This window comes from Rattus norvegicus, chromosome 17, assembly GCF_021556685.1.
Source record: "Rattus norvegicus strain SHRSP/BbbUtx chromosome 17, alternate assembly SHRSP_T2T, whole genome shotgun sequence".
NCBI classification, from domain to species: Eukaryota; Metazoa; Chordata; class Mammalia; order Rodentia; family Muridae; genus Rattus; species Rattus norvegicus.
In genome coordinates, this window is record NC_141550.1 from 60,880,155 (window position 1) to 60,906,121 (window position 25,967).

Genomic DNA, 25,967 nt, shown 5'->3' on the forward strand with positions numbered 1-25,967 from the left:
AAAGATGCCGCACTGACTGGTTTTGTGTGTCAACTTGACAGAAGCTGGAGTTATCACAGAGAAAGGAGCCTCCCTTGAGGAAATGCCTCCATGACATCCAGCTGCAAGGCGTTTTCTCAATTAGTGATCAAGGGGGCAGGGCCCAGACCATTGTGGGAGGTGCCGTCCCTGGGCTGGTAGTCCTGGGTTCTATAAGAAAGCGAGCTGAGCAAGCCAGGGAAGCAAGTCAGTAAGTAACATCTCTCCATGGCCTCTGCATCAACTCCTGCTTCCTGATCTGCCTGAGTTCTAGTCCTGACTTCCTTTGGTGATGAACAGCAATGTGGAAGTGTAAGCTGAATAAACCCTTTCCTCCCCAACTTGCTTCTTGATCATGATGTTTGTGCAGGAATAGAAACCCTGAATAAGACAGATGCCAAGGGGACATGAAGCAGTATCAGAAAGACAGGTACTTGTAGAGGAGCTGAGCTACAGGAACAAGCCAGAGTGAAGAGCGGCTGCCAGGTATGCACAAAATGGAGAATTGTTCAGCCAGGGGATAGCAGGACACTCCTGCAACAATCCTGCTACAAAACTATCCAGTAGAAGTGGTGGGAATTTGAATGGACAGTGTACAGGAGAAAGTAAAAAGATGCGAGTCTCTTTGGAGTGGATTAGAGGTGCTTTTGCTGTTTGTTCTGAGACAGGGTCTTGATATATAGCCTAGACTGGTCTGGAACTCACAAATTGTCTCCACCCCCTGAGATACAAGTGTTGGGTCACTATCCTTTTGTATCCTGTCAGTCCTCCCTTCCTCAGCCTCCCCCCATCACCCCAGGAGGTGCAAGGTTCAATCAATGGAAATAATAATTACTTATAATGTTGTCATCCTGATATAATGAGCACAATTTAGGGTGCGCCTTTAGTGGGGCTTCATAGTACATGCCACAGGTCAATTTTCCTGAAACCCATGTTTCTTTACTCAACCAATATGTCCATAATTGTTCTGTATTTTGCCCATGAGGGAAGCTAAAGTTGGCTTTGATATGGGAGTTAAGGCCTTCTGTAATGCTAACATATAATTTCCAAAGCTGAGCACTCCAATGGGACAGATCAGTCTTGTCAACTCCAGGAGACAGCACAGCTCTCTTGCTTCCAGTGTCTGATCCATGCTTTTCTACCTTCCTGTTCGGCTCCAGACTGTCTTCTGAAAGCCTCTTACAAGAACGTCTTGCGGACTGAATGGAAGGACCCATGAAAAGCACTGATGATGTGCCCTGGCCCACCCAGAACAGTTCACAGACGCAAATGCACTCTCATGGCACTGAGGATGGAACTGGGCCTCACACTCTAGGTCCAGTTCTGCACTCACTTTCATAGATCACCGCCCTTGCCCCTGGTTTTTGAGATACCTGTTCCCTGTGTACCTCAGGCTGCTGTGGACTCCCCATCCTTCTGTCTCTGCCTCCCAAGTGCTAGGTATCCCCCACAAGATCAATCTAAGATAAATTCTACTATCCTTCAAAATCCAACTCAGTATCAACTCCTCTGTGAAACTTAATTCATCTAAATGCACTTTTACAATCCGAAAAACAAACAATTAGGTGAGCTCAACCGTCCTTAAGCCTACCTGAACTGTGCTTTCACTGAAGTCAACTCCACTTTCAAACAGCAAGAATAATGCCTGTCACATACTCCATGCTCACTCCACCGCTTCCACGACAGTCCCATTTGATGTGTCTGTCAGGTTAGAGAAGCTGGTGAGAATATGGAGGTTAGAACAGAATCTCTGCGTCTGATTTTAAAGTCTCAGAAGATTAAATGGAGAAGAGAGGACATGAAATGGGGAAGGAGGGATGGCAGAGAGGAGCGAGATGGGTCAAGGGTTTTGTTCTTTGGAAAGGTGGGGGAGATTTGGACATGTTTATACTAAAAGCCAAAAATGGCAGAAGGGTTTAACCTCAGGACAATCGTCTTACTCACAAGAAGGAAGACATAAGGCCGAGCATGAAGAGTAACACAAAGAGTTAAATTCCTTGATAAAACAGCAGAATTATAAATATCATAATATCAGTTTAGTTAGCAGATGTCCAGCTTCCTCATTCCCAAAAGCATTTAATAAATATTTACTAATAGTTTATTCAGAGCTAGGGTGAAGCAGTCTGTGCGAGAGAAATGAGAAAACACAATACATATGACCTCTCAGGGGCAGATGCTGTTACTGTATACATTGGGGAAATACAAAATTAGCTTTTTTTTTCCTTTGAGACAGGGTTTCTTGTGTAGCTTTGGCTGTCTTGAAATTTGCTCTGTAGACCAGGCTGGCCTCAAACTGGGAGATCTGCCTCCTGAGTACTGACATAAAGGGCATGTGCTACCACTGCCCAGCTGGAAAATAACATCTTTAAATATGAATGGCCTAAACGAGAATGCTGATGCTGAGCACAGTGCAAAAGCAGCAGTACTGAATGAACATGCTTTTGCTTAAGGCAACGATTCCCCTTGTTGGTCCTTTCATTTTCATTCTAAGCCACCTAAGAAATGGCAGTAAATAATTCTTCCAACATAACACTTAAAATACAGACTGGGAACCCTATAAGATGTTGTTGCTGTTGTTTTTAACCTAGAAAATGCTAGAAAGGAAATATGACAGTTTGTATTGCTCCCAGAAATCATAATTACATGCCGAATTCTCAAAATTGTGACTTATGCCTACAATTTAAAAATGTCATGAAGTCATACCCAATATGAACATTAAAAAAAAAAACAACAACAACAAAAAACTCAGCCAGGTAGTGGTGGCACACACCTCTAATCCTGGAACTCAAGAGGCAGAGAGGCAAGGGATCTCTGTGAGTTCAAGGCTATCCTGGTCCAGGACAGCCAGGACTACACAGGGAACTCTGTCTCAAACAAACAACAATAACAACAATAAAACTCCTTTAGGATATCTTACCGTGTAAAGTTATATACTATATATTCTAAAGTTATACAAACTTTACTTACTACCACACAGATTTTTGTCAAAATTGAGAATTTCTATCCCACTACGAGTGGCTGAATAAGTTTAAGATGTGTCCCTTCAGCTCCTATAAGCCATGGGGTGTTTGCTCACCCTGTAGGCAGGCAGTGAAGACTCGGATGGCATTTTGACGTGGAGTTTGCTCATCACAGCTGGAGAAGTGGTGGAAACCCTGAGTTGGAAACCACTGAAACTTGAGTTCAAATAGTAGTGACTTAGTATTTAACAGAGACCAGAATTCTGTTCTAAGTCATGGCTATGTCATGAACAACTAGGTGTCTAGAATAATAAAATTCCATATTGGAAAGTTGTAAAAAGATGTAAGAATTAAACTGTCTGTGTTCAAAATAGTTGGCAGAGTGTATCTCAAATGAGTCGTGTGAAGTATTGCTGATCCATTCAGCCTGCTCAGGCGCTCACATGAGGTGTGGTCTCCAGGAAGGATGAAGGCAGAGCAGGAAAAAGAACCTGAGCTCCAAAGGACCAGCTTCTGCTGGACACCTTCCGATCCTGAGAAGATGAGACCCACAGCCTGTACACCATGTCCCAAGGCGCGCGCGTGAACACTCAGACACACTCAGACACACCGACCACACACACACACACACACACACACACACACACACACACACACACACACACACACACGCCCGAGTCAGGAAGGTAGGTAGGTATGCGTGGCCCAGAAGGGAGTAAAATCTCAAGGAACAAAAGGGCTGCCAGGGAGCAATGACCAAAGCAACGACCAATCAGGTGGACTGCTGGGAGCTGAGCCAGCCCTTGAGAAGGCGGGGTTACAGTGAATTGCTACTGCTTCTACAACAGAATGGGAAGTTTTCTGGCGTCTTTCTATCCCCGGGTACAGAATTACCTTTCTTGTCATCAAGTGCGCTAACTGTAGTGAAATGGAGTGTTGCTTGTCGCCGGTTTCACTGATTTTTTTTTTTTTTTAATTTGAGGACCGACACCTGCATATGCACTCTGCATCCAGTTCCCGGTCCTGTCCACAGGGGGGAAGAGAAAGTGATGATTCCAAACGCACGGAGTGAGACTGCAGGTGTCAGAAGTGAGTCATGGAGAGACAGGACAGGAGAAGAGCAAAGAGGACAGAGGCCCAGGGAGCATCAGGAGTCCAGACAGCAGAGCCAGAAGAGCCAGGGGTGGGCGAAGTTGAGCTCACTAGAACTAAGGGAGGAGAAGATAACCAGGGAGCACAGAATCCTTCCTATAGGGTGCTTTGTGCAAACAGGCTGGTGGGTTGACAGGAGAGCTGGAGGAAGGACCGGCTGTGGTACCTGGACGCTGTAAGTCTTGCATCTGGAAGGCCAAAGCCAAGCAAGATTTCAAGCCATTTCCAAGTGCCCTCCCATATGATTTTCTTAAATGTTTATTTCTTTATTATTGGCAGGGAGGCAATGCCACGGACCTGGGCTAAGGCAGTGTGGTGCTATTTTGGGAAACTGTAGAACCTTTAGACATGGGGTTGAGCTGGCAAACATAAGGCCTTAGGGCTAGGCACTGAGGATTCAACACTAGCCTGGCTCCCATTGGGGCTCCCTGCTTCCCGAAGAGTACCAAAGCTCCCACTACCATAAACTCATCTACCACCATCAAATTGCCACCAAGACTGACCTTTCCCCTTTAATCATTCCTCCCCTAAGTGCTTCTGTCTGCTATTTTGTCATAGCAACAAGAAGAGTTATTAATTCACCCGCCAAAAGGAATAACACCACCTTGGAGCTCAGGTGAGGCTCTAGCCTGAGGCGCCCAGTCTTCATCCTCATGATGCACCTCACATTACAAGGGTGCTTTCCACACATGCACACCTTCTCAGTCCACCCTTTTTCTGGTTCGAAGATGTACACGCTACCACACCATAGGCCTGTCGGCCTTCAGGAGTTACTGAGAGGTAGGATTCACATCCAGATCTGATTTTGAGTTTCGCAAACATGAGACTCATAAGCTCAAACCCAGGACAAGTAGTGCTGAGCTGGCAGCCTGAGATGTCCCAATAGGTTTGTTTAATTGATCTATTCTCAAGGTTAACATCTTTTGCTTTCATGTCACCCAATCGTTTAGGGCTGGCTTTGTTCATTTTTGGTTTGACTTTTTCTTTGCTTGTCTTACAGTGACACACTCCGTATTGCTACTGAGGACATTACCTCTATCTTTTCATGGCCATTGTATCTCCGTAGAATTTGGGCTTGCTCCCTTATCTCTAAATATTCTTTTAAAAATGTCTGATTGTTTTTCAGACAAGGTCTCACTGTGTAGCCTAAGCTGGCCTCGAACTTGCTACCTTCTGCCTCTGTATCCTATGCACAGCCTAACAGTATGTACCTAGCTTTTTAAAGCATTGTCCTCTTAAAGGACTCTTTATGTACACCGACTTTTGTTTATTATAAAGAACTTTTGTTTATTATGTAAGACCAGGTGTGGGGGTGCATGCCACTAATCTCAGCACTTAGGAAGCAGAAGCAGGAGGATCTTTGTGAGTCTGAGGTCAGCCTGGGCTACATAAAGAGTATCAGAACAGCCATGACTATATTGAGAGACTCTGTCTCAACAAACAAACAGAAAGACATATCCAATCTTAATAGAACACCTATGATAGAAAATGATTTAAACTGCCATAGTTCAAGACAGAAGAGATTAAATGTCTATAGTTCTCCGAATAAAAATGATTCTATGTCTATAAAAATTAAAGTGGACAAACTATTCTTTATCTGAGTAGTCTTGAAAAACTCGATCTTAAATAGTATCATTTCTTTCCATATATTAATTTGACATTTTCCAAAAGTTTGTTTTATAACACATGATACTGAGGTAAGAGCCATATAGGTATATAAAATACCAGTAGGAACTGGATGTGTGAACACTTTTCTAGCATGCTAAAGTTCCTGGGTTCCAGCCTTTGGGCTGAAGAAATAAGTGACTACATAAGCTAATAAGCCTGGAAAATACTACAAATTATTTCTTGCCCTTTGAAAACACTGTGGGTCCCTGATGGATAAGCTCATAGGCATCCTGCAGAAAGAAATGGGGTACTTAATACAATGTATCTCAAGTGTGTCTGAATGTCTATAGCACACTTTGGCAAATTCTAGTCATGACAGCTCAAAGAAATGGAACATCTTATTGCTCTAAGATGCCTGACACACAAACCGAAAAGGCTTGAGAATCCACATCGCTCTAGAGTACTGTTGTTACCATTGGTTGTAGGTATGAGCATGAGTACACAGGCACCTGAAGGTTTGAGGCATCTGTAGACCCCCTAAAGTTGGGGTTAGAGATAGTTATGACCCACTAAACATGGGGGATGGGAACTGAATTGGGGTCTGCTAAAGGAGTAGCAGGTATTCATAACCGTTGAGCACCTCTCTAGTACCTGATAAAGATTTTTATCCTGATAATAAAAAATGCTAACCAAGCCATTTAAAGAATCGGTCAGAATTCCTATAGAAACTAGAGCTGAGCAGACTGAAATGCTCCGTAATATTTTTATCCTTAAAACCCTGTATCTAAAGAAAGTTCAGCTGTATTTAATCCTCAAACTTCTCAAGTGAACTCTGGAAACTGCTTTGCCCTTGGAACTGTTCCTTCCCATCTCAAAATCTAAGAATCATAAACCTATCGGTGAGGCTCTCCAAGGATTTGATGAAATACTTCATGGAAAAAGAATGCCCAAGCCAGCCAGTGCACCTACCCATCTCCCCTCCCCTCAACCCCCCCAGGACAAGGTCTCACTATGTAGATCAGGCTAGCCTAGAACTCTCTAGCTCAGGCTGGCTTCCAACTTGTGGTCTTCATCCTCATATTTCTGAGATTATGAGTGTGCGTCATAGTGCCCACCTTCACAGGACCCATTTTTAAAGGACATCGGTATTGTAATAATTTTACTTCCCACGCTTTATTCCTTGTTACTGCCAGGGTACTGAACCTGGGCCTCACACATGCCGGGCAAGCGTCCAATCACCACGGCTCACACTCACACACACTCACAGCTTACTTTCATAGTTTACTTTCTGTATGCTTGGCATGAAAGAGAATAGTGTCTGTAAGGGACTCAACTGCTTTTAAGTAGAGAAACAAGAAAGTCCTCCAACCAAACACCTACATGATATTTATAGAACCAGCCTATGGAAGCATAGTCTACAGGGGTTGGGGTTTTTGATTTCCTTCCATTTAGCAGTCAGGGAGGCAAGGCTTGCTGAGGAGCACCCCTTGTTCTTTTCACCTCACTGCCAGGTAATCAACCATCAAAGATAATCCGATGACCACTCAAGCTCCCTACCCAAAGCTTCCAGAGTTACTGGGGTAAAACTCCCCAGGCTACCAGCTTCCTGACATGGCAGGCTGCTGTTTGCCTCAGGGACAGTATGGTAAGTAATCATTTGCATCTAAAACACCAATGGGCACAGGAAGGAACAGTAGCCTCCTGGGTTGAAGATCCGGATCCCAATCTATTATCTATATTTACCACGACTCTCCCAGTCTCAACCGTAAATGTTCCCGAAAAGCTTCTGGGTGGACACCTCAGTCCCCAAGACGACAGCATTCAGACGAGAGTGCTGGAATAAGGGTCTGACCTCACTGACTAATAATACATTAATGGGTTTGTGAGCAAAGGGGATTTATTGTAAAAGCGAATTCCTTCTTTCCCTCTGCTTCCTGACAGCCGTAAATGAGCAGCTGAACTCCATCACACGCACAACCACGATGCACAATGCATGGTGCACAGTGCACAGACCTGGCACCGACTGAGGCAAGCTACCATGGGCTGCCACCTCGAGAATGTCTTTCCTGTTGACTTCCACAGGTGATCTGTTCTGGCCCTCATTCGACTAACACAACTGCTCTCCAGAAGTGATTAATTTCTGAGCAGTATGACCTCACACAAACGGTGGACGGAATGAATACTCAGTCTCTCTCCTTTTAGATGATTAGCCAGAACAAATGAGACAGTACAGTGCGAACAATCTCTACAAGTCCCAAAGTGCCACACTGATATAAGGAAGGGTAGTCTATTCCAACATAGCGGCTGGGAAGGAAGGGTAGGCCGGCCTTAGAGGAACACGGGTGAGCACTTATGTACAAATGCGCCTGGCGTAATATCTTCTCTACAGTCCAAGGACGAACACGGCAAGATAAATTCAAAAGGGGCATGGGGAGTCTTAAAATTAGTAAAATTGTTTAAAAGATTCCCTATGAAAGGAAAGTGGACGAAGGCGCCTTCTCTAGCCACTAAGTCTTCCGTAATTAGCTTCAATCGTGAGAGAACACAGCATTCCTGCTCAGCTGTGGTACTCGGAGGGCTGCGCACCCTTCCTTCCCAGCTGCGATGACCACTGACACAAGCTCCACCCTCAATACCCATGAGGGCTGGAGACCACCAATCAAGGGGTCTGATGCTCTCTTCTCGTCTCTGTAATTACGGCATTCATGTGGTACACAGGCACGCGCTGACAAAACATACATACAAATACAAGTAAAGATAAAAATATAAGAGAGCATTTCATAGTGCTGCCGCCTCCTGTTGTGTTTCAAGAACTCAGTCTAAAAAAGCAAAAAGCATTTTCAGCCACATTACATTTTTAGAACTGACTCATGATAAGCTAAAATTTAATCCATAATGAGCCAGCTTTCTTGTATCAAATGGTTACTCATGAGCGTCTTATTTTAAAGGAGCTGAGCTCCAGTACTCTGCTGACAGCCAGCATGCGTGATCTCCTTCCTCCCTCTCCCTGCGCTGCTGGGAACCAAACCAGAAGCCTTGTTCACACCACACTAACGCTCTGAGCTACAACCAGCCCAGGCTGCTTCTGACCTCCACCTCCTGGGTTCTCATATCCTCAGCTCTGAAAAGGATGAGTTCTTGATGCTGCTTCTTCAATTTTATGATTGTCTCTAGTCTCCCACACTTGACAGAAAAAAATGATAGATGAAAAAACTTTAAGTATAGAACAAGCTAAGCAAAGTTGACTATTCTCTGAGAAGCCATGCCCACGTTCTCAAATATGCCTGACTTTCTTTGAGTACATTTTTCTTCTAACCCTGTGTTTGTACCTGTGTTAAAATACTTTAATAAAATATTTAACTCTGGTTTGTTTAAGAAACAAAAAAACAAACAAAAAAAAAGGTAACCAGAGATGTTTAGGGGCTAGGCAGTGCTGGCACATGCCTTTAATCCCAGCACTCGGGAGGCAGAGGCAGGTAGCTCTCTGTGAGTTCAAGGTCAACCTAGTGTAGAGTGAGTCCCAGGACAGGCAAGGCTACACATTGAATCGATGTCTCAACCCCTGGCTCGTGCCCCCACCCAAAGATGCCAGTGAGGTACCCAGTGAGTAGCGTTTGCCACGGGAGCCTACTGCCCTGAGCTTTACCCTGGGAATAAAGGTGAAGGAGAGAACAAACCCACAAGGTTGTTCTTTGACCTCTGCATATGGGTCAGGCTATATGCGCACGCACACACACACACACACACACACACACACACACTAATTATGAGTAAAAGAATTATAAAGTTTTTGAGATATGTGATTTGTAATGAAGCTATGTCTTCTGTATTTCCTGATAGTATGTATATCTACATACTAGACAAAGACTAGTCAGAATCTCAAGAATAAATAAATCCCAGAATGCTCAATGCTCCCTTGGCATTGAGTCGAGGGAGTGGTGCTCTGCTAGGGACTTCTAACACTTGGCAGGAAGTGAAAGGGTTTCCCTTTTCTGTTTTTCTTCAGCACTGCGGTCAGAACCAGGGTCTCTTGCAAGCCAATACTCACTGCGCCATAAAAGGCTCCTGTAGTCTACCTAGACGAAGCTTTGTGCTAAGTGTGACCACATGTGAATTGAGGAACCCAAGCACCTTGCAAACATACCTTGACACTAGAGAAGAAGGATTAACATGAAGAGAGACAGACTACGTAACAAAGGCCTACACTGAAATTGTCTGGGGGAGGGCAAAATCTGCAACTGTGTGATACGTTTTCTGAAAGGGGATGGAGACCGTCACTGTAGTAGGTTTAGAAAATAATTAACACAGGAGTATAGTCTAGCAACCAACAATGACAGGGATACCTCAACCAGTTTAGCTATTTGACGTGTTATATGTATAAAGAATCTATTCAAGTCTGCACAGAGAGCCTGGTTATGGTTTATATAACTGGTTTTATATAACTAAGTTTTCATGAGCTGATTTTGTTTTCCAAGCCCCTACCCCATGCCAGCTTTGTATTATGATTCGTGAGAGAGGACAAAGAAAAACATGTATTTGACCTTGGCCAAAGCAGGCTACATTAAGCCTATTTTGAAAGGCTTAGCTTGTTATCTTTATGCTTCCAGATTACAGAATTATTTGTTGAAATAAAACATATGGATAATAGTTCAAAAATATACAAAGTAATCTACTTATAGCAACTTAGCCCAAAAATGGATTTATTCTTCCTGGTTTTCTTTAATGAAGACAGAAGTCAATATTCAGCAGTCATAGAATAGTCAGGCACTATTGTTTTGGTCTTTTAAAGAGATAAATGTGAGGCACATCGATGCACATGGGAAGCAGTATACACAATAAGGTAAATATGAAAACAAGGTATAGAATGTGAAGGCAAGCAGACAGTGATTACAGACTCCAAACATGGGCAGGGCACTAGGAATCAGGAAGAAAGAGGAGGGGAGAAACAGAAAATAGCAGAGAGGGGTGGGTGGAGGTGGGGAGAGAGGGAACTGAAGATTCAAGTGTGCTAACTTAATGCTGTGTTGGGCTACAAAGAGAGACTCTGTATGAAACAGACAAAAATGACTTCAAAAACTCGGCTAGCTACAAATTTGGGATTTAAAAATTCTATGTATTTGGTATGTAAAATAATAAGTACATTCAAATTTAAAATCGAATGATTTGTTTTGAGACAGAATCTCACATAATTGAAGCTGGCCTCGGGCCTCCGGTTACCACGTCTCTCTGCTGGAATTAGTTACGTCATCCAGCTCAGTTCACTGTTTGTCTGCAGTTTCGCATTCCAGTGCCACCACGCCCACTCACTGCCTTTTAACAGCACAGCTGAGTATTGGAAAATAAAAGACCTGGGGCTGGAGAGATGGCTCAGCAGCTAAGAGAGGACACTGCCCTTCAGGAAGATCTGATTTACAGTCCCTGGCACCCACATCAGGAAGTTCACAAGCCCCTGGAACTCCAGCTCCAGGGCACTGATGAGCTCTTCTTGCCTGAGAAGATTTGTATTCGCATGTGCATGCCATGAAATCCATTTAAAAAGGCAAAATCTTAGTATTGTGTGTGTGTGTGTGTGTGTGTGTGTGTGTGTGTGTGTGTGTGTGCCTGCTTTCCAGTTGAAACTGTTGTGTGAAGCTCTGGCCTCCTATAGATTTGAGAGGAAATGATTCACAGAGCGGTTTCTGTCCTCTAAGATAAACAGCAATGCTGCTAGCCTATCACAGGCAAGCTGTTCTTTCACTGCCTGTTAATTTCTACTCATTCTGGGGAAAGAATACTGGTATTAATATAAGTTGTTAGAAATGTACTCGCGGTTGGCAGAAAATGCTATGGAAACAACCTACAAATTCTACCAACCTTTCAGTGCCCTGCTGCTCCTTGCTGCCCTGTGCCCACATTCACTGAAACCTGTCTCAAACCCTCCGACCTCTTTGCTCTCCCACCAAAACTGATGGGGGGTGGAAGCTGCTGAAGCTCTCCTTTCCCTAGCCAGGGGTGAGCAAATTAACAGACGCAGGCCGTTCCTTCCTCTGCCTCTACCATGTCGTGGGTTAACCTTCTCACTGTCCTGGGGGCACTGAGAGATTCCAAGAGCCAGTCCCACCATGTTCTAGCTCTTCCCAAAGGCCTTGTTCTGCCTTACCTATGTCCACGTGGTGTCTTTACCTGGCATGTCTGTCCTCTTGGCAACTTCTTCAGGAGCAAAGTCCACCCACAACACAGGGGTCCATGCAAAAGTTGCCTTCTCTGCAAAGTCGGCCCATTCCCAACCCTGCCTTTTTTGCTTTCTCTGTAATCCTCAGCAGGTTTTTTTGTTTTTGTTTTGTTTTTAATGTGAGAGATACACCGAAGTCTACACAGGTGAGCAGCCAAGCGTACTCATGCAGAGGCTAGAACAATATGTTGGGTGTCTTCCTCTCTAACTCTCCATCCCATTGATCTAAGACAGGGTTTCTGAATGAACACGAAACTTGTCATTGAGCTAGGCTGGATGGCTGGAATGCCTCTCAGGAACCACTTGTTTCCAGCCCCCAACACTGTGGTTATAGGTATGTTGGCTTTTTTTATATATGAGTGGTGGGGATTCGAACCCAGTCCTGGTGCTTGCAGAGTACATGTTCTTACTCACTGAGCCATCTTCCCAGTCCACCACTGTAAAGCAACTGGAGAAGACAGCACTCCACCCCAGGAGCTCTTACAATACTGATATCCCATGTGTTTGAATGAGGCAATGTGAGTGAGGGTGGGGACTGGGCTTGAACTCAAGCCCTCACACAAGGTAGGCAAGTTCTCAGACATGGGGTGATCTTCTAATGCCCACCTTATCTCCTGGAGCTCAGGTTTCCTAGTTATTAAACCTTTGGTCTAATGGTGGTGCGATGGGTACCTGATGAAGCTTTTGGGAGGTCGGATCAGGTGGGAAGATTTAGATCTCAGCAGGCAGTCTCATGAGGTAGGCCCATTCCCTAATTCTCTTTTGCTTCCTGGTTGTGAAGTGAGTGGATCTGCTCTGTCCCAAGATCCTCACTGTCACTCCTGGCACCTCAGCAGTGACAGGTCTCCAGTCACAGACCAGAGCTTCTAAAACCTGGAGTCAATAGCTCTCGTATATCTTTATAAGCTAATTGTCTCCGATAATCTGTTACAGTGACTATGGAGAATGTGGGGAGGTGTTTTTGACTTTGCCATTAAAGAGCTGAGAGCAGGTACCACATGGTAATGTGAGGTTGGCAATAGCACCTGTCTCAGGAAACTGAGGCTCTCGGTGATGACCTAACCTAATCCAGGTGTAAAGGGTGCAGTTCAGAACTCAGGAGAGGGGGTTAGGGATTTAGCTCAGTGGTAGAGCGCTTGCCTAGCAAGCACAAGGCCCTGGGTTCGGTCCCCAGCTCCGAGAAAAAAAAAAAAAAAACTAGGGAGAGAAGTTCGAAGGAGATGCTCATTTGCATGGGAGGGGTCTGGTCAGTTTTTTTCTTTATTACCTTATTGTACTGGCTGGTTTTGTGTGTCAACTTGACACAAGCTGGAGTTACCACAGAGAAAGGAGCCTCTCTTGAGGAAATGCCTCCATGAGACCCAGCTATAAGGCATTTTCTCAATTAGTGATCAAGGATGGAGAGGCATAGCCCATTGTGGGTATTGCCAGCCCTGGGCTGGTAGTCTTGGGTTCTCTAAGAAAACAAGCCAGTAAGTAACATCCCTCCATGGCCTCTGCATCAGCTCCTGCTTCCTGACCTGCTTGAGTTTCTGTCCTGACTTCCTTTGGTGATGAACAGCAATGTGGAAGTGTAAGCTGAATAAACCCTTTCCTTCCCAGCTTGCTCCTTGGTCCTGATGTTTGTGCAGAAATAGAAACCCTGACTAAGACAGTTGTTAACAGAGGAACTCTGAAAATATGGCCATATGGTCAGACAAAGCCCCACGAGACGTCCAGAGACCGCCAAGTATGTGTCACATCTGCAAGGCCTGACTGTTTACAAGACAAAGGGTAAAGCCATATGGCTTCCTGCCATGTTTAAAGGTCTTTGAGGCTTAGCTATAAGACTGCTGTGTATTTCTAAAGATTAAGAAATTCGAGCAGAAGAGATGGCTCAGAGGTTAAGAGCACTGACTGCTCTTCCAAAGATCCTGAGTTCAATTCCCAGCAACCACATGGTGGCTCATGTAATGGGATCCGATGCCCTCTTCTGAATCCGATGCCCTCTTCTGATGTGTCTGAAGACAGAGACTGTGTACACACACATATAAAATAAATGTATCTTTTTAAAAAGTCACCATTGGGGCTGGAGAGATGGCTCAGTGGTTAAGAGCACTGACTGCTCTTCCAGAGGTCCTGAGTTCAGATCCCAGCAACCACATGGTGGCTCACAACCATCTGTAATGGGATCCGATGCCCTCTTCTGGTGTGTCTGAAGACAGCTACAAGTGTAACTTATATAATAAATAAATCTTTAAAAAAAAATAAAATAAAATAAAATAAAAAGTCACCGTTGAAAAAGAAAAGAAAGAAATGCAAAACCCAAATATCTGTTAATTGATCAGAGTTACTTGTGGGAGGAGCATAAAAATTCTAATCCAAGTCAAATGTGGTGGCACATGGCTGAGGCAGGAACTTGAGAGCTTTGAGGTCAGCCCAAGCCAAGCTTTGAGACAGTGAGAATGTCTCAAACAGTCAAAATAAAATTTAAGAGCGATTTTAATCTTCTTTAAAAACAGGTAAAGGCAGGTCAATATTTAACTCATAAAGGCTCCTGGATTGTCTTTTAAATTTAAAAACACAGTGGGAACTGGGAAGACTCAGCATGGCCATGAAAGCCCCAGACAAGGATATAGCTGTCTTGTAACTAAAATTTCAAACCCCAGAAAGCTTGGAAGTCATGGCGGAAGCACCTTCCAGGGCTGTACATAAGGCTGTAACTGTTTCTGTGCGTGCCGCAAACCAGGAAGACCAAATGCATACATGAAGCACAGTAAGCACTTCACCTTTTGAAACAGGATCTGATATGTCCCGCCTTTCCCTCACTACAAAGATGAGGTAGTCCTTGAACACCTGATCCCCCTGTTTCCACCTCCCACGTGCTAGGATTAGAGGTGCCTGCCCCACAACTGGCTCCTAGGTACTTGCATCGAAAGGACTTGGACTGGCTGACAGGGGACTGGGTGGTCCGCTCACTGCACTTTTAAGCAGAATATCTGCTAAGTTTATAAGTAGCACTGACATATTAAGGGGAACTGGAGACTCGCCCTATTTATAAGTTACATTTCTTAAGTATGTAAGGCTCTCTTAAGAATCCAAACGTGCTTCCTGGATAGAAAGGATGAATATCAATGTGTTCTCTTCCCTAGTTTACTGCTTCCCTTGACACACTGTGCAGTTATAATCTATTTACTTTAGATACCCTTCAGCTCCTAGGATTCGAGCTTTTGGGAAATGGGGTAAGGGCAGCAATACTAGTCCACCCCCAGCCCTCCAGAGTTCCGGATCCATGGCTGGCTTCACTAGCACTTTGGGTTGTTTTGTTGTTTTGCTCTCTCTGTGTCCTCGGCTGTCCTGGAATTCACTTGTGTAGACCAGGCTGGCCTTGACTCATGAAGACCCACCTGCATCTGCTTCACAAATGCTGGGAATTAAAAGTGTGCCCTCACCCTCCTTCAGTAGCTAACTTGCTGATCTAACTCGGAGATCCTCAGCTTTGGATTAGGGATCTGGAATAGCTGAGGAAGACCCTATGCCCAGTCCAGTGCAGATCAATTAACTCAGAATTTCCTAGGTGAAGCCATGTGTAGACAGAGGCTGGTGTAGTCCACATGTAAAGTGCCTGCTTAGCAAGCATGAGGAGGCTCTGGCCTCCGTCTTCAACACCACAGCACATACGTGGATAAACACATGCACATACACAGGCAGTGCTGAGAGGCTCTAGGATAAGAGGATAATAAGCCTGCCATGTAGTTTGGAGGATCTAGGTATATTCTGGACCAGGGTTACCTGATAGAATCTTCTAGAACATCAGAAATGTTCAGTCTGTGCTGCCCAAAATAGAAGCTACTAATAAGTAGACCACTTGCTATGCAGATAGTCTGATTGAGAAATTAGAATTTTCAAGTTTAATTACTTCAAATTTAAGTGTACATAGGTGCCGTGTGGTGATCGGACTAGCTCACTGGAGCGCACAGCATGTAAATTTTATACCATTTTAGATGAGCTGAGTCTGTGACTAAATGGTACTGAACGAATCTTTCTTTATATATGAAGATTTTTTTTATATAATTTGATACATATATCAAATATCATTATATATTTTATATATCATATATCAAATATCATATATATATGAAGATTATATATATATAATTTGCACATTTGTGTATGTGTATCTGTATCAGTAGGCGCCATGTCCTGCATGTGGAGGTCAGAGGAGAATTTGGGGGAGTTGGTTTTCTCTTCTATTACGTAGGTCCCAGAAATTGGCCTCAGATCATGAGACTTAGCACCTACCTAGCTGCTGAACTGTCTTACTCTTCTGAGGCCTCACTAGTCACACCTCTTTGAGGTTCTTCACACCATTTTCCTAACAAGTCCTCTGGATGAATGGAAGGATAGACAAAGGTTATACTGGCTTCTGAGGAAGGTAAGGACTTTGAATTAGCTTTTCCCTCCTCCCTTCAGGTAAAAAAAAAGAAGCAAAGATCTTTAGAACTAAATGTTCTTGTACATAATAATGGAGAAGCGAGCTGATGAAACTCCAGGGAAAGTCCTCCTCAATCTTTGGCATAATACAGGGCTTTCCAACTGTGCTCTGTGACCTCTGCCTTGGAAGATGAGAGTTTCCAGTGATCTGTGGTGACAGTCTGAGTCCCAGGGCTAAATATAGGTCACTGGCAATGACAGCGTCCCTTTCTTGGGCACTTGGAAACCGAGTCCTACCCATGAATGGGGTTATTCATGGTTGGTGGGATACAAGACTGAGAACAGCCAGAAGCATGGCCCAGATAGGAGAGTCTGTCCACTGCAACTTCCTACTGAAGAAAACCCAACTGTGTTTACCTGATTTCCAAATGATTTGTAAATGGTGGGTAGCTTTTGGAAAATTCTAAAAATTTCACGTTTAATTTAACAAAGTTTGAAAGAACAAGAATGAATTTCTAAAACTTAGTATCAACCTAGACCAGGATATTTCCCCATGGCCACATTTTCAAACACTGGCCACACAGCAGATGAATCACCATCAAATTTGACTGTGGAATTTACACCCCTCCACCCAAGTCCTTGTTGAGTGTTTCAGTGAGGCCATTCACTGTGTCTGCCAGTTTTGAATGACGGTTTGTGAGTCAGCTTTTGAGGCCCAATGAAGCATCATGGCTTATAGCCTGACTGACCTGGGCAGTGTTCTCCAAGGGTGTAACCCCTACAGAGAGCATTCTGGTCATGTGGACGTGGCTTAAAGACCATATTCTCATAGGACACCCCCGGACTTCCTGCAGCCAGAACCCAGGGGATACTCAGCACTCTGGGTTCTAACAAAGCCACCCAGTGATTCTGGTGCAAAATCTGATACCTACTGACCTAAAGTATTCTAAACCCTCCTGAAAATGTCCCCCAAGGAAACGCCCTGAGGCTGAAAATGACTAAAACATCTGTTCATTTTTCTTTTCTTTGTATATGCTGTTATGATGATGAAAATAATGATGATGGTGATGATGATGGTGGTGGTGACGAGTGTACCCAGCACAGGGAGTGCGTACAAGGGGAGGGCAGAGGACAGTTTTCGGGAGTTGATTTTCTTCTTCCACCATGAAGGTTCTGGGGCTGGAACTCAAGTCATCCGGTTTGTGCATCAAGTAGCTTTATGAGATGAGCCATCTTAGAACCTAATCAGGCCTTGTTATAAAGTTATAAAGTAGAAACCACTACTCTGTGTGCACTTAACTTTGTAAGTAGTGAATTCCCTACTTCAACAAGGTTTCTTTGCTTTCGGAATGTAATTCAATTTCATAAGTTTCATAAATTTGTAAAAATCAACTTCTGATAGAATCTCGTCACATACGCCTGATAGTGAGGGTACTTTAGGCAAACTCGACATGGAAAACTTCAGAAGTAGGGCTGCTGAGGTCACGCTGCATGTAAGAGGCCTGGGCCGTAAGCCTGAAGACTGAATCTGATTCCTGAACCCCAGTGGACAGAGAGACCCCATCCCAAAAGCTGTCTGACTTCTGCGTACAAAGTAGCAACCACACATGTACACAATAACAGCAATAAGTAAATATATAGTTTTTTTTTTCTTTTTTCTTTTTTTTTCGGAGCTGGGGACCGAACCCAGGGCCTTGTGCTTCCTAGGTAAGTGCTCTACCACTGAGCTAAATCCCCAGCCAATAAATAGATAGTTTTAAAGAAAAATTCAGATGTATATCACTGCTAAATGAAGATCACTCCTCCCATGAAATGACTATCAATTATAAAATAATGAATAAATCCAGTACAGAATTATGTAGTTATACTATACAATGCATTTAAAATAGGTCAATTCACAAAATGTAAATTTTCAGATGATCTAATGTGGCAGGAGTGAAGAGGGGAGTCTATAATGTAAGCTCTGATCTCAAACTTACAAGCTCTGGCTCTACTCTGACTTACTAGGTAATGTGCGTCATGTCAAAGGAGTGCCAGTTTCTCTTTTTCCTCCATAAAAATGAGTTTAAGTTCTCTACTTCGTGTGAAGATTCAGAGAAAGTACTGGTTGTAGAACAGCACAAGCCTGACTTGAGAGCTACATTGTTATTGCCTTCTTAAAATAACTGTGTATTTATTTATTTGTGTGTGTGCGCGCGCGTCTGCATGTCTAAACATTAATTGTGAATTTATTTGTGTGTGTCTGCATGTGTTTACATGTACCACAGATGTGCGGGTGACCATGGAAGCCAAAAGAGGGCATCAAATTTCCTGCAATGGGAGTCACAGTGGTTGTGAACTGCTATGTATGTGCTATGGGCTGGGAATCAGATGTGGCTCCTCTAGAAAAGCAGGAAGCACTCCTAACTGCTGAGCCACCTCTGCAGTCCCGGTTGTCCCTTTTGAAAGTAGCTGGCCTGTGACCAGTCTGGTCACCATGAAGACAGATAACGTGAACACTTCATCACTCTAGAATGTGCACAGAGTTTACTAAGCAACCCAAACTCATAACACTGAGTTCTGGACACGTAGTGAGTGCTCGCCCTTCTAAGCATTTGTGTCTAGCCACAACCACAGTGATCATTCAAACCTCCCAAGTGACTGAGTGAAGTAAGGTACGTCCAGCGTTTCTGCGAAAGGCCGTCTCCCTTTGTGAAAACAGTCTTCTCGTTTTGAAAACTGTTTCTAGACTCTGACATGTGTGTCTCTGATATGTGCAGCCATCTTGAAAACACCCACAGTGTCAAAGGAGAGAAAGCCCCAAGAGAGTTCATAAAAACCAATTAGCTAGTAAGTCAAACCTAGAGCTTCCCTTCTGATTACTTAAATAATAAATACTGTTAGTTTTAACGTCGTTATCGGCAGAGTTCTATGTTAACACAAAACAAATTGGATGATGGACACGCCCAGTCAGCACGAGTTAACAGGTTCTACAACAAAACAACTCATCACAGCAATCGTCTGTGTAGAAATAACGCTAATTTGACTTTCTGGCTTAATACTCGCTTATACATTAAGCATTAGCTAGATGCGTAATGTATTAACTTCATAAAATATTTGTTTTGCTTTTATAATTTTCTGTTTTATAGCATTAGAAATATCTGCAGACGATTTAAAAATAAGAATGTATGTTAAAAGGAGCGTAAGGGCAAGTCCTCAGATAGATGACTGGCGCACTGTGACAAGCCAGGCTTGGCACCATGTGCCTGTAATCTCAGCCATGGGAGGAGGGGGCAGGGACAGGTGCATCCCCGGGGCTTTCTTGCCAGCCAGCCTAGCACAGCTGGTGAACCCCAGATCCCAATGAGAGACCTAGATCCACAATTTTAAGCTGCTTCCAATAGTCTTCAGTTGCTCATTTTATTGGTCTGTATTACTATAAAGGTTGATACTGAACATGGTGACGTTTAAATTAGAGCTATGTGAGTAAAATGGACAAAGCTAATTAAAAAAAAAAACATCATATATTATCTTTTTTTTTGCTGTTGTCTTTGTTTTGTCTTTTCTTTCTTTTCTTCTTTAGGCAGAATCTCCTGTAGCCCAGGCTGGCCTTGAGGTCTTGAGTCTTTGTGTTGCCACAGCTTAACTTTTTTTTTTAAAGCAAACATGTAGGGGCTAGGGAGCTGGAGAGAAGGCTCGGCAGTTAAGAGCACTGACTGCTCTTCTGGGGGAATCTGGGTTCAATTCCTAGCACCCACATGGTGGCCCACAGCTCTCTAGTTCCAGGGATCCTCCGCCCTCCCACAGACATGTGTGGAGGCAAAACACCAATGCACATAAAAAATTATATTAAAAAGTAAGCATTTAGGACTCGAGGTTGAATTCTAATGATCAATACAAGCAAGCAAGCACATAAACAAACTAACAAACAGAGCTCAGAGACACGCCCCAAACTCATCCTACAGGATGCCCTCTCAAGTGCTTTCCTACAGACATCAGCCGAAGTTGCATTTCTCGCTTTGTCATGGGAACCAGCATCAGGTGGCTCTCTGGTTATGTACCATCTGTCTGTATTAGAGCTGCAACACGAAGGCCAGCCACCCCTTCCCCAAGCTGGCTGTGAGTATTCAGTGTCCCAACTATGGTCCTTTAATAAAAAGACAACTGCCAGAGCCATATTAACAGGTTGAAATTTAAACATTTTTTTCTTCCTCCAGAGATTACACATGGCCAATGGCTCCAAATGGTAACATTCCACACCTAAGGCCTCAGATTTAAAACACCGTTAGAACATGGAGCCATGCTGGACTTTCAGGTAGACAAGAGAAGGATTCTTTCATTCTCACTACCATGACCCAGCGTCTTGTACTACTGATGGAGACAGGGAGACCTTGAACAACGAGAACCCCGGGTAAAATGGGCCCTGTACAACCAGCATAAAGCATGGGTGTATCTGTCCAGGGATGGGATCCTTATCTCTGCCTTACTCTCTGTTTGGAGTCTTCATTTCAGGGTCATAGTGGAAAGATGAAAAAAAAAAAAGTCAGAACACAATACACCCATTTTGTGTATTATTTTCCTTCCTTGGTAAAATCATGCCAGGAACAATGAGTTACATTTGTGGAATATCTGCAGCGTGTCCAAGAAACACCAGACAAGTGGCAGGAACTATGTGTAGGAAGGACAAAACTGCACCATTTAAAACATCCAGCTTCAGATCTGTATTGAAGTGGCATTCAGAGTATAGATATTCTTCCCTTTGAAGAAGTTTATCCCAAGTTAAGAGAGCCTGGCCCCGAGTGAGTCCGGCATCTTGTGTCTGTGCCTCTAAATGCCTCTTCCCTTTGCTGCCTCCCCCTACCATTACCTACTGCCTAGTGGGTTTGGCTAATCTGAAATGTTCTCAATACTCAGGAATACCAATGACATCATAGCAATGATTTAGGAAACTATACTGGTTCAGTACATTAGTCTGAATGTAATTTTCAGTTTATTCGTATTATTGAGGATTCAAAGTTCATTTTTCTGAGGTATATTGTTTAGAATCTGACTTGCAGACTATCCCTGTCTTCTATGTCCTTCCTCCTACAACCTGTTTCTTGGTTGTATCATTCATTAACCTCTCCCTCCACAAGAGGGATGGGTGGTACGTGCGCGCGCACACACACACACACACACACACACACACACACACACACACGGCATTTTAATGAAGTCAATTTTGCTACTTGCCACTACTCCCTCTGACACAATGATATGCAAAAAAGTGTCAATTTGAAATGACACAGCAAAATTGTGAAAGACTAATTTTTGATTGTCCATGATCTAGCAATTGCTGCCATGAAAAAAAAGAATTAGTTTTCTATATATTACATTTTTAAAGGATTTTTAATGATAAAAAAATTGGCTTTATAATTCTGAGTGTAACCACACCAAACTCATGCACTAAATCATAAAATGCTGTCAATTAAAAAGAAATAATTCCCAAAGAATCAAGAGCTATGAGGAAGCAGCGGGTACATGTGAAAATGGAGACTAATATAAACTAGGGAATTATCTTCGCCTCATAGATTTAAACCTCTTTACTTCCACAGTGATGGCAAGGTCACATCTAGAAGAGTATGTGTGATAGAAATGTCTGAGTGATTTTCAGAAGTAACGATTGAACTCTAATGGTTACTTCATAATCAATGATGTAATAGTCAGGAGGAGAACAAAGAGGACTGCATAGCCACAGATGGACTTCCCAGCTGGGTTTGCTCTTAAAAGGGGTGACATTAAACAACCATAGCTAGTTTCAGAAATTAAATAAAATGAAAATCACTACATTATGGAGGACAGAATATTTTAGCAATAAACGTGCCGGAAGGAATATTTTATTCAGATGATCAACTTCAGAGAGCTAAAGCCTCCAGCATCACCAGGTTAGACAATATTTACACCTGCAGTATTTCATTCCATACATAATCTATACTGTCAGAAGCCACACTTGAAGCTGCATTTAGACTTCACAAAGAAAGAGAGAATGAACTACGCTAGTGAATACTTCCAAACCTTTTGAGCATGCTACAAACAAAATCTAAGGCGTTGGGCTTGTTTCTTCTGAAGTTGAAGGAAGGAGATAAACAGATTCTAGGAAATACTATTTCTACTCCTGTTCACACATTCTCTACTCCAGACTGTTAAAGGATCAGTGGAAAGGGCATTTACAGATGTCAAAGTAAATAAAGACTCTTGACTCCTGACACGACAGTCACTCTCTCAAGACATAACCTGTTAGTCAGATAATCCAAATGCTGTTTCAGTTTTCACTTTACTTGGTAAACAATGCATTTCAAGGTAAATTACAGATCCCTCCTACTTTCTTTTTGAACTGAAGACATCTTCACAAACAACTAAAATGTTTACAGAGACCAGTAAAGCCGATGTCATATTGTGACATATTTTTGTTTTTGGCAGGCTTTGGGCCTAAATCCCTTAGTCTCTAATCAGATAACTCTCAAGAACAAAGATATAACACCTCCTTAGAAATGTATATGTCAGTATTTTTAAGTAAAAAAATATGTGTGCAATATTCTTAAAAAATTATCTTGTTCCAACAACAAAAAACATTTGCTCATTTTAAAACAAGGCTGTCTATAAATTCAATCCAAGGGGGGCAGCTCAAAATAAAACAGACATGACACCCTACCAGATCACTCTCAAGACAGATTCAGAATACATATTTGAGAAATCCCTTGATTCAAAAATGAAATTCAACTTTTACAATGTCCAAAGAACTAATACACAAACGTTTTGTTATACTGAAACGGCGCTAATGGGCATGGTTTTGTAAGACAAGAAAAGCATCCATGGAGGAGAGGGCAAAGGACAGCTTATTATTAAAGAATCCGATAGAGATAATAAATGAGATGAGATGGAACATAACTGCCAACTGAATGCTTGTCCATAATGTCCCCTGGATTGGCTGTGACGACATTGTCTGTTCTCACCATGGTGCACAGTCCACAGCAAACACTTAAATAACACTGCTGACCAAATTGAACTTTCTCTACGAAAATTAAAGGATAATAGATAAAATCTTGCCCCACCTTTTTTCTTCCTTTTTTCTTTTAGTAAAACTGACAAATTGTTGAGGAGCACTACAGCGCCACCAACACAGATCAGTGCAGAACAAAAAAAAAAAAAAAAAAAAAAAAAAAATCTCCCACCGTGTGCAAAAAGAAGAAAACTAGAAAAATGCCAAAAATTACAAAATGTCTCCCAAATGTAGCTTTCCGGAGAAAAAATAAGATAGATCTGCAGAGACGAATCGACAAAGAGCTTTAAGGAAATCACATCCTAGACCACAAGTTAGGTCTGCTCAGCAATAAAAGAGCCACTATTTAGCAACAGCCATAACTTAAACCCGGTTAGTCAATCTCCGCCTTCATTATACCAGAGCTCCTTTCTGAAGTATTCCATCAAGGGAATCACAATAGATCTATTTTAAAAAACCAAAACAAAACTACAACGGTAGTTTGCTTGTTGGTAATTTACTCTGGACAAATTAGGCAATAGATAATTTTTATAAAGAGGATACGTACATATTTGGCACTACCAACATTCCTGGCACACAAAAAAAAGTCCATCTTGAAACATCTGAGTTCCCCTTTAGTTCACAGCAATTAAAGTATAATTTTCATTATACATGTTTATCTTTAACAATGGAGAGGAAAACTATTTTTTCCCCTTTTGGGAAAAAAAAAATTATCCAGACAAAATTAGGTGGAACGTGCAGAGATCGAAGCTAAAGAAAAATACAAAGATTGGTTTTGTGAGAAGAAACACAATGAAAACCTCTCTTATCTGGTGCTCCTTTCGAGGATGTAATGCCAAGAATGTTTAAAATTATAAACTTACCATCGGTGTAGGCAAAGCAGCAGCTAGCTCTCAAAAAAAAATTGTAACAATATAGGCTGAGGTCTGGGCTGTCCAGAAAAAACAGCCTCCGGGCAGCGTACGGGTCTTCAAACATCCTGAAAATATTTGGTAAATCAAAAGTGAGACTTTCGTCCATGGAGGGCGCGGAGCGGGGCGGGCAGCCGCAGGATCCGAGGGCGTCGGGGGGAATGGAGCAAGCTGGAGGCTGCGGAGCGGGCGGCGGCGGCAGGCGCGGGGTTAACAACTCTGCGCTGGCGGGCGAGAGGGCGGGCGCGCGCGCCCATTGGCTGGCGGCTTCCGGGCTCCGCCCTCGCTCCCGCCTCCCGCTGCTCGGAAAGAATGCGCGACTGTGCCATTTTAAACCGGCTCGGGAGAGCGCTGCTCCCCAGACTTTGCTCGGGGATCGGGAGTAAGTGACTAGCACAACAATGGCAGCAGCCGTGTCCTCCGAGCATCTGGGCACGCCCTTGCGCGCGGCTCGTTGGGGCTCCACTCGAGACGTCCGTGTGGGATGTGGATGCGGCCGCGGCCGCTGGGAAAGATGCCTATCCGTGGGTTCTCGGTGTGACGTTCCCGAGGGCCTCCTGAGGCCGCGAGCACCACGCGGCTCGAGTGTCCCTGCATTAGCCTCGAGTGAATCCTGACATAAGTTGAAACCATATTCAGCTCCCCCACCCCCTCCCATTTCAACGCTGCTCTCAAACCCCTTCCTGGCCGGCCCAGTTCTACCGCTCCGCCCTACAAACAAAATGGCTGAGGTGCCCAGTATTTTGGATCCTTCCACCCGGCCTCCAGGAAGTGGTAGAAATTCAAAATAAATTAAGCCCTAAAGTACACCCTTGAGTGTGAACTCCTTACCAACCTTTGCTGCTGGTGCTAGCGGGAATGCCCTCTTTTTTGTTCTTTTTTTTCTTCTTCTTCTTTTGTTTTGAAAAGAACATCAATCATTAGGGATTTACTTGATTGTAATTTGAACCTCCTGTTTTACATATTTATAAGGTCTTTCACCTAACTTGGCAGGCTTTCAGATTAAGTGGGCTGGGAAACACGATTCTTTCTAGTTGGGCGCTGAGTAGGGCTGTTTCAAACAGGCTTTTCTAATACAGTCTGAAAATTAAACGTAAAAATGTTAAAGGAATCCAACACTTGTAATTGCAAATGTAAAGTCCCCAAAGTCGGCTAATATCAAAGTGTTTCCATAACTTAAATGTGTGAACTAAATGTATCCACTGTGCAATTAATTCCTTGCCAGAAAATTTCTAATGGGCCAACGATGAAAGAAAATACCAAAGGATGAAAAAAAAAAAAAAAAGATAGAGAATAGTCCACATTCTTCAAGACACTTCCCTCCCACACCCACTCAACTCACCCCACACGGAGGTCTGATATACTGAATATTTAATAGGCACCTTTAAAACTATACCTAGGGTTATTATCATACTCACTGTCTACAACAAGACGCGGGGGGGTGGGGTGTGCTGTTAATTACAGGACGATTAAAATAAACAGGGCTTGCCTCCAGTAAACCAGAGGGCTGACAAAACCAGAATTCTATGAGACAGGTAGTGACCCACAGGCTTGGGGTTAACTTCAGTAGACTGAGCCAGAGTCTCCATCCAGCATCTATATTTTGCACCTGATCTGAAGTAGATAACTGGGGTAGACCTGGATTCACAAATATTTACCGAGTAGCTATGATTAAA

At 43.3% G+C, this 25,967-nt stretch overlaps 1 protein-coding gene across 1 annotated transcript in view; it reads right to left on the reverse strand.

Annotated features, from left to right (window-relative positions):
- Epc1 (enhancer of polycomb 1) overlaps positions 1-24,454 on the reverse strand; it is a 92,003-nt gene extending 67,549 nt beyond the window's left edge. The window contains 1 exon segment of the mRNA NM_001309462.1: positions 24,244-24,454. Within this exon segment, the coding sequence (NP_001296391.1) occupies positions 24,244-24,246 (3 nt within the window). The 5' untranslated portion in view covers positions 24,247-24,454.
- Between the last annotated feature and the right edge of the window lie 1,513 nt (positions 24,455-25,967).